Genomic DNA, 9,855 nt, shown 5'->3' on the forward strand with positions numbered 1-9,855 from the left:
AACTGCTGAGTTGGTCTCTTTGAGAAACAAGTCAGGGCAAGTTTGTTGATATGATGTGCAAAACTACAAGCACGACGGACACCACACCATGCAGAGCATCAGGAAGATGAACAGGCGACGACTGACAAGGTTGGTCTGTCTTACAAAAACAGGCTTCAGTTCCTTGGACTGATGAGATTCAAGTTACCACTGCTTTTGTAGCGAAAGCAGACTTCGGTTCCTGCAGTTGATTAGTGTAACATTTTAAAAATGCTCATTCATTTCAAGAGTGTGATCTGATATGCCACTAAAAACTCCTTTAAAAAATGTATACAATGTAAGAATAATTTTATAAAATGTTGATAGCATTCATAAAAACGGTGTAACATTTTAAAAATGCTCATTCATTTCAAAACAAATGTACTGTGACATTGTAAACAATCTTTGTACAATGTAAAGAAGTCTGTGTAACTGAAAAATAATGCTACTCACCATTCAAAACATATAAATTTAAATTTAAATAAATGTCACAAGTTTCAAAAATATGTGATTTTAAAAACAAATATACAATGTAAAAAGATGTTCCTAGTTTAAAATAATGTTTCGTATCATTAAATAAGTTCCAATGTTTATTTGAATTTTTTAACACGTATTCGAAAAGATCTGTTTAAGAAAAATTAATCATGTATGTGAAAAATGTTAAACGTGTATGAAAATGTTTTGTATGTATACCAAAAATGTACACTATGCCTGACAAAAAAGAAATAAAACATATATTTGATAAAATGTTAATTATATGTTTTAAAAAAATATTAAACATGTATAAAAAATGTTTATGATGTATACAAAAAATGTATAATATGTATGAAAAATGTAGACATTGAAAACGTTATAAAAATAAAGAGAAAATAATCAAAGAAAACCGGTGAAAAGCGAAGAAAGGAACCAAAAAACTGAAGAAAAAAAAGAAAAACAACAGGAACCCTAATAAAACAAAGAAAAACTGAAGAAAACAGAGTAAAAAACAAAAACACAGAGGAAAAGAGTACATGTCGCAGCGGGCGAGAGATAGCCCTAGCAGACAGCAACCGTGAAGGCCCAAGACATAGTGCTATTTTGCAGTTCTCCCCCAACGGCCCAACCCAACCGCGCGCGCAGCCACAAGCGAAGGCACGCACGCACCGGAAAAGCCGCCGCCGCCGCCGCCGCTCGCCTGCTCCTGCCTCGTGCGCCGGCGCTGCCGCGTGCTGCTCCCGCTCCCGCTCCCGCTCCCGCGCCGGCACCGCCGCAGCTCTCCTGCTCCCGGCTCGCCCCCTACCGTGGCCCGCGCCGGCGCTGCTCCTGCGGTCCCCGGCCGCCGCGCTACACGCTTTGGTCCATCTCGGTTTAGGTGAGTTTTCAGGCAGCCTGCAGCCGGCGGTGGCTTTTGACATTTTGTGTCATGTGCGTGTGTATATGTCCAGTGTCCTGTATGAATCATGCTTTGGTGCTGCAGTTAATTAGTAGGCATACAGATTTTGTTAAGCGTGCGTGATTGCGCACAACTATTTCAACATTTTCTTATCAATTGTTGTACAAACTATCAAATATAAGATGAAGCAAGCCATTGATTTGGTACTCTTTTCTACACCTGTATTGTTACTTGTAGTTTTGTCATATTTGGTCTATTCTGTTGGACCGTTAGGCATCTGCCCCTTCTCAGTACAAAATCATGTATGTGTGCGTGCCAATAGGTCTGAATTGTAGTCTGCTTTCGGTCGATTGATTCAATATAAAAGAGCTTCTCTACAAAATCGTCTTCTGCGCTAGTATTACTAACTATGCCTTCTCTGTTGCTGTGGGACAGTTAAATTATTGGCATCCAAGCTCGGCGTCCAGTCAAAATCTCCTTAACTTGATGTTCGTATTCAAGGATGCTGGAAGAGGCGGTGCAGGGTGAGTATTGCAGCCACAATCTGCTTATGATAATGCATAAAGCAGAAGAGACCAGTGGATCAGTAAATCTTCCTTCATGATAAACATAACTAACTCAATGCCTCTGTTTCCCTTCACCAGGTGTGGATTTAGCTGTTCATGCTGCTAGGCCTTTCCAAACGGAGGCTTTGCACGACTTGCTGTGCGTGTCGTTGGGTTTGCCCATGGACAACTTCGGCCATGCACAAGCACAGCCATCTCCTCTGGTACCGTTTCAGCAAACGTTTACCATCGTTCTCACCGATTCGTCTGTGCGTGGCGAATTTTGGCACTCACTTACCACCCGAGAGATCAAGAAAGCAAGGGGGTCGTGGCATCCATGACGCATTGAGAGTCATGCACCTCGTGCCAAGGAAGGCATATAATGGCAAGGAGGAAGGTTCATCTCACCGCCGCCTTATCAACGACTGTATGCATGACATCTTGGGAGTTCAGCCAGAAAATCATGTTATGCGCAATGGAAAAGTGCAGTTTTCTGGCTCAAGCAATAATACAGAGCAAATTTTACCCAATACCGTTGATTCTCATGATATCTCTGCTTGTCCTTCCATGAATAAGCTCGCAAAGGTAAACAAGTTTATGCTACTTGTGGAGCTGCATAGGAGGGGAATGAGTGCGGATATATCTATTTTAGCATCTGCCATGAGCTTTTGTGCTGTTAAGCAATCCATTAGGGGAGGTGTCCAGCTCCATGCTCTACTGGTGAAAGTTGGTTATGAATTGTCAGTCCTTTCTGGCACCTCTCTAATCAGCTTATATGCAAGATGTTATCAACTGGAGAATGCTTGTCAGGTTTTTCAGAACATGCCAGTTAAAAATACCGTGTCGTGGACAGCACTCATTTCTGGTTATGCGCAGGATAATAAGGTTGAGCCTTGCCTCCAGGTGTTTCAGCTGATGAGGCAGTCAGCGTGCAGGCCTAATGACATCACATTTGCCACTATCTTCAGTGTGTGCACTAACCACGCACTTCTTGCACTTGGTAAAAGTGTTCATAGTCTAGAACTCAGAATGGGTTTTGATTTGTGTGTGCATGTCTCAAATGCACTGATATCAATGTATGCAAAGTGTGGGAGTATAGATGAGGCCCAGTCCATATTTGGGAGCATTGCGTGCAAGGACCTGATTTCTTGGAACTCCATGATATTTGGATATTCACAGCATGGCCTTGCTGAGCATTGCCTAAGCTTGCTAAAAGAAATGGAGGAGGAGCACATAGCGCCTGATGCAATCTCCTTCCTTGGCATCCTGTCATCATGTCGGCATGCATGCCTTGTAGAGGAAGGCCGGCACTGCTTCAAGGCAATGATCAGACTTGGAATAGAGCCAGAGTTAGATCACTACTCGTGTATGGTAGACCTCCTGGGCCGGGCAGGATTGCTCGATGAAGCGTGGGATTTGATCCATACAATGTCCACGTCTCCAAATGCAGTCATATGGGGTTCTCTGCTGGCTGCCTGTAGGGTGCATGGGAACATTCCGATTGGCATCCATGCTGCAGAGCACCGTCTTAAGCTGGAGCCAAGTTGTGCTGCAACTCATGTACAGCTAGCAAATCTATATGCTAGCATTGATTGCTGGAGTGATGTGGCCAGAGTGAGGATGATGATGAAGGGGAGAGGACTGAAGACGAACACTGGGTGCAGCTGGATAGAAATTGGCAATAAGGTTTATACCTTCACAGCAGAAGACAGATCAAAGAGCCAACAAGTAAATCATGTCTTGGCTGTTCTTGACTGCTTGCGCTCTCATATGGAATACAAGGATGATTTGCTGATAGATGGTCTTGAGTTTGATGAGCCTGAATATTTCAAGGTAAGTTCGAGCACTGAATAAATATTGGAAGATCATAGATCGCCTCATCTATATGAAGGTAGAAGAATCAATTCTGTAGAAAAACCATCGACTCACCTCAGAGACTTGTGATATGATTCATCTGATTCCTACCTCAAATTTTTTGATATTATATTGTAGTCTTATTTATACACACTTGTTGTAAACTAGGCTTCACTAGTGATTGGTACAGACCATGCGGGGACTTTGATGTAAATTGGAGTCAAAATATGAGAAATGTTAGATTGATTGACTAGATGAGGTTTGACGTTTTTTTCTTTCTCTACTGCTATTTTTGCACTGATCTGAATAATGCGAATTACTTCACAACTTCAGTTTTAACATCTGGAAATTACTTCTTGATTGCAACTTGTGGCTTAATTAGTATCCTCTAATAATTATCCGTAGTTGCATGATTTTTCCTTTGGGTTGTAAAAGAAACAAATTTAATAATGGGTAATTCAATATTTTACTTGTTCTTTTCACGTATGTTAGTATATTTCACTACAATCTCCTCTAACCTGTAAGCGGGGTCAAAATCCAGGGCCTTTAAGTAAATTGGCAGCAAAGTACATAATCACAAAACTATAAAGACACTTATTGAGAATCCGAAAATTAACCGTTGGACATGCTGCCAACAATATTTATGAACTTCACATCCAAAATATGTAGGCACCTTGCACATGAGCAGAGTTTCAGGTCTTGACTATCAAAAGTTCAGATTATTGTTGGCAAGGAACTCACAGAAAGCACCATGATAGCAATCAAAGATTGTTCGTTGAGATAACACCCACTAAATCTAGCAGCTAAGACCAAAAGCATACTTCAGCGCTCAGGCATGAACAGCATGACCGGTTCCATGTAGCATTTGAGAAAGTTTCCGTTGCTTCCAACCACTGACGATGGGGAAACCGTGCGACTCAGCAGAAGAACATCGATGACGCTATGTTGCGATGCAGACGAGGCAGCTCCGGCACCGGGGCAGCCTCAGCCTGGGACGACGTCTCCGACATGTCATCGAGCCTGGTGAACTTGGCCACCTGGCCCGCCGCAAGGTGTGCGTAGAATATGGGAGCAACTGAGAGGGAAAATCAGATGATCAGCCATGCCTTTTTGATATATATGTTGCGAAATCAAGTAGTGGAAAATCATGCTTACCTACTGAGATTGCTGTGGTGCTCCTCTGGTACCTGAAACGAGTTCACAAGGATTGAAATATCAAAAGGATGCAGTGATGATCAGAGGCAAGATAACAGCTGAATCTTTTGTTATAACTAACTGCTTTAGTGGACATACGCATAGGATAGGGAGTGCACGAGCTCCTCCAGCTCATCAGCAGAGAAGCCTATCTCGTCGTGGAGCACATGGTAGTGCGTTGGCCTTGTAGTACCCTGGTACACAAATGTAGAATGACTTAGATTCAAGTAAGCATTTGCAACGCAGTGAGTTACAATCACAACTCGCAAGGTAGAGAGAACATACAATCATGCCAGCGTGAGCACACATGTAGAAATCATAGTTACTGGGATGGCAGATGCCTCTATCAACCACAGTACCTACACAAGGGGAAAATAGGAATATGATAAGAATGTATGTGTAAAAAGGCCTAAGAATTGCTTGTTTAGTCCATACAAAATTGTACTCCCTCCGTCCCAAAATAAGTGTCTCAAAATAAGTAGTAAACAATAGTTCTGTGGTAGGTGTGTAGATAAAAGATGTAGGTTACCAGGGGGGACATTATTCACTTGATCAGGTCTCTGTCCATTTTGCAGGAAAAATCTCGTGTGATGATTCTTCTGTGCAACTATCAATGTGAACTTGGGGAACCAGTTGCCATTAAAATGCTTGCCACCAAAAAACTTGCATGCCTGTATCAATTAAAAAGACATTACTGTCCAGAACTGGCTCATGAGGAATGGGACATCATTTATGTTTACCTCCATGATCTGAGCTAGCTCCTCGTTCAGTGCCTGATTGAACTGGCTCTCACTAACACCATCCCTAACATCAAGACAACAGAGTTTCCTTAGAAATCAGGGTGCCAAAGTAAACTTAGAGATGTCATCGAGTATTAGAGTCAGTTTGCACTCTTAACATCAAGGGACAAGACATAAATAGTCCACCAATTTCTACAGAAAAATTATGCTGCTTAAATGCAAAGACTACTATCAATTATCTCAGGGAGGACTACTGACCTGAAAATGATAATTTGTTCCGGCCTCTGACCATTGTTGTTTCTGAGGAAGTCAACTAGTGAATCCCTGAAATGTTATTGTCCCAGTGAGCAACAAAACAAAAGCATATCTATAATTAGGAAGCATTGCTATTACAATTGTTTAAATTGCACTTATATAAATCCAAGCATAAGAAACTCACTTAATGAGGCCATGATCATCATCTCCAACTGGCTTAAACAAGGTATCAATCATTTCCAGCCTGGGTGACTGAGTGCACACAGACGCTCTGTACTTTGACATGATTGGCCACTTCAATGAACTAACCACCTAGGTAAAAGCCAAAAAACACCTGGGTGAGTAAGCGACTTGTCGGTTGTAAAATCTCTCCAGGACCATCAGCTGAAACCTGACTTTCTTACTGTAGGAAACTGTAAACATAAGCAAAACTTACTGCAGCAACCGATGGCACGTTTCGTCCTGGTGAACCATGGGAAACATCCATACCAAAGATGATGGTTGGTACCCTCGACACGTGAGGAATAGCACGGGTTGTTTCCTTTTTTAGCAATGAATTCAACCCGCCCAGCTGATTGGCAAAAACGAAACAAAACAAAAGCAAAGCATTCAGTTTTTCAGCTAACAAATCTAAATTGTGTGGTACATTGAAGATGCAAATATAGATCACACTGCGAACCTTGGCATTTATCTTTAGCAGCACATTTGTGAGGTACTGATCTTTGATATTGGGAGGAGGAACCAAGCATTGTGTAAAGATACCATGCTCCACAAGGCATTCGCGCTTCCACGGTCCTGATAAGAAAAATTGAGGTTTGGATAATAAATTAAGACATAATAAAGCTTATTTGCAAAGCTGAGGTAGCAGAGCAAACCATAAATGTCACTGTTCTTCTCAGGAAGAACACACAGGAGAAAGAGAAAGTCTGGTTTTCGTGTTAACTTTGCTTTAATCTGCTGAAACATAGCCTCCACCCTTTTCGTCGGAGGCTCCCGTCTCATTTGATGCCTCTCCTCAATTACAACGCCACATTCGGCCATTTCCTGCAAATAGAACTGGTTGATCAATACCAGAATTTTTTGAAAAAGCCCAAGATTAGGCAAAAAAAAGTTAACTCACAGTTCCCTTCTTGGCACCAGACTGGATAAGGCGCCTGACAAGATCTTCAACATTACATCGTGCAGACAAATTAACAACTCCCCACATCTTCACTTTTATGGGTTGAATGAACCTCTGGAGAGCAGAATTGGGAATGTTACCGCATCGATAACAATACGCAACAATAAAGAGTTTACAGTGCACATGTGTAGAGTTCAATCAAGAGGTATGTTCAGTTGCTCACGTCATTATTGAAGTTCCACCTCCCATTAGGTGTATGAAGTTCTCTACCATCTGCAGAGTTTAACTGCACATTACGATATTTAATTAGATGCAAGCAGCAAAGGGCCTGCATAGTAGGCGTTCAACAAAGACATACATCCAGTGAAAAGAGCAGTATGGCTCTACTAACCTGTGGTGCTTGAAGGACTCTACCCTCGACTTGAGTAAACTCTGGATCTATCGAGATGCCGCACTCCCTCAGCATTGGATCAGAATTATAATTATTGGCACGCAACGCCTGGGTAAATAAAATTGAGATTTATTGTATTTTGGATATTTTTAGACCCTGTGAACATATCTACTGCAGTATAGCTGAATTCATGGTATCAGAGTAACATACACCAGACAAGCTCAACATCCTTTGATCCGGCCTCTGCCTGGATCCCTCCACCAGCTTTGACCTTTGCAACGTTGACAGTGACTTCTTATACCTTTGTAATGGCAGTAGGACGCAAACCTGGTTGCAAACATGAAATTAGCACCAAAAACACAAGAGACTTTGCACGGGAAGAATGACTCAGAACAAGAACAGCGAGAAAGGGACGGACCTCCAGCGGTAGGTATGTTGGGTGCTTTGCCTTCCCCGCAATTAGACAGGGCAAATTAGCAGACTTTTCCATCTTCATAGACCAACGATTCATGAAGTGATCATAGACAGTTACATCCACAGTGTTGCCATCTTTTTGCTTTTGTGGGAAACTAGAACAAGAATGAATTTATTGAAACAAGAGGACGTGAGGCGTATGCCCTGAACTTGCATATAACAATTCAAGAGTAATAACATCTTACGTCAGCTCATTGCAATTCTTTTCGGACAATCCAGTAATCGTAAATTCTGCCTTGGTGTGAATGGTCTCGATCCTTAATTTGTTCAGTGCCCGTTTGGCCTAAAATCATGTCAAGGGTGACCAAGGTTAGAGCAGGTAAACATGTTAAGTCTAGTGATGGATTCTTGAAGGACTGAACATCTATTAAGAAATCACTAGGTTGTAACATACTTTGCGCCAGTCAATTCTGGAAGGGTCCTTCACATCCTGGTTGAAGAGTAGAAAGTCAATTACAGGCCCGGGTCTCACTACCATCGTGGTGGTTAAATCTGCAAAAATTTCAATAATCAATCACATGTGCAAATATGCCACCTTCAATCTTGTAACAAACTTTTTTCCAGGAAGCTCATGCAAATTAGGCCTCGAGATAATACACATACCAACATTGAGTGAGAGCCCACTTTGAGTGGGTCGAAAGCTAGAATAAAAACCCTGACAACCGCGAACACTGCCACCCAACTCCACATAACGGGAATCTTTACGTTAAAAAGACTGTCGGACTAAAAGGCAATTCCTGCAGCCAGCAAGAAAGCCGAGTGAGTATAAGAACATGGAATTGTTTGTTATAATAAGAACCTAACAGAGAGCCATCATAGAGTTTGCAACATTTGATAAAAGATCCAAAAGGTGTGCTACATAAACTTTAAGAACATACTGTTTTGCAGAGTGCTGCCTCAGAATGATGTCAAGAACCCGAAGAGCATCCTGCGAGGAAATGTTCATCCGAACCTTTGCCGCTAAGGTTATGTCCACCTTGAAAATTTTGGAGTCTACTGCCGGTTTCATTCTCTTGCTGTCACTTGGCCCCGGGCTGCCATCTCCTCCATGGCTCCCGCTCGTTGCTGCAATCCTGCAGGTTATATTAAATGTGAAGACGATTCCCACAACTAAGAGGAGATTATGAGTTCCAAGAATAGATGAGATAAAATGGGTGATGGAGCAGACGAGTGTTTTACCTTCCGGATGAAGCATCGACCACGACATCATCAAACACATTGGTGGTAAAAGGAAGAGGCCCAGCGGTGCAGAGGCCCGTCTCGCCATCGTAGGCGAACTGCTTGTCTGCAAGAAAAGAGGCATAGGTCTCGTGGAGCTGCCTCATCACTTTCCTCCTCATGCCTTCTCCCTTCACGGGATGACCGTCTTTGTACTTGAGATCCACCTGCGAACGGGAAATTCAAAACCAAGTGTCAGAAGGTGGCCGTGGAAATCAAGATGAACAAGAAGTGGGATGGTGATGGACTGGTCGGGATGAGGGATTGCCGTACGTGGTAGTGGTAAAAGAATTCATGCGTTGGCTTCCCGGAGACTTTGAAGTGGTTGGTGAGCAGTGTTATGCGCCGCCCCCTTGTGACGGGCTCGGGTGGCCTTCTGATGGGAAGCATCTGAGGCTTGCTGGTTTCATTGCCCTTGCTGCCGTGCGGCATTGGTGACTTGGTGGAATCACCCTTGCTGGGTTCATCGCCCGGCATTGGTGACTTGGAATCACCCTTGCTGGGTTCATCACCCCCGCCACCGTGCGGCATTGGTGACTTGCTGGAATCACCCTTGCTGCCCTGAGCATGCGACTCCATCTTTTCTGCAAGGAAAACGCATAGCAAGGAAATTCGCTCAGCAAGGATGTACTCTTAGTTGGGCAGGGAATTAACCAGACATTGTGTGCACTGCT

The 9,855-nt window shown here is 42.9% G+C and overlaps 1 protein-coding gene and 1 pseudogene across 1 annotated transcript; one reads left to right on the forward strand and one right to left on the reverse strand.

Annotated features, from left to right (window-relative positions):
- The first annotated feature begins 1,122 nt into the window (after positions 1–1,122).
- On the forward strand, positions 1,123–4,042 carry LOC123168903 (pentatricopeptide repeat-containing protein At2g37320-like). Its single transcript, XM_044586765.1, has 3 exons — positions 1,123–1,369; positions 1,826–1,914; positions 2,035–4,042. The coding sequence occupies exon 3, from the start codon at positions 2,053–2,055 to the stop codon at positions 3,787–3,789; it is 1,737 nt and encodes a 578-aa protein (XP_044442700.1). The 5' UTR covers positions 1,123–1,369; positions 1,826–1,914; positions 2,035–2,052; the 3' UTR covers positions 3,790–4,042.
- A 621-nt stretch (positions 4,043–4,663) lies between these two features.
- On the reverse strand, positions 4,664–9,633 carry LOC123168902 (protein argonaute 4B-like; annotated as a pseudogene).
- Between the last annotated feature and the right edge of the window lie 222 nt (positions 9,634–9,855).

The sequence above is a fragment of the Triticum aestivum genome, chromosome 7D (genome assembly GCF_018294505.1).
Source record: "Triticum aestivum cultivar Chinese Spring chromosome 7D, IWGSC CS RefSeq v2.1, whole genome shotgun sequence".
In the NCBI taxonomy this organism is placed as follows: Eukaryota; Viridiplantae; Streptophyta; class Magnoliopsida; order Poales; family Poaceae; genus Triticum; species Triticum aestivum.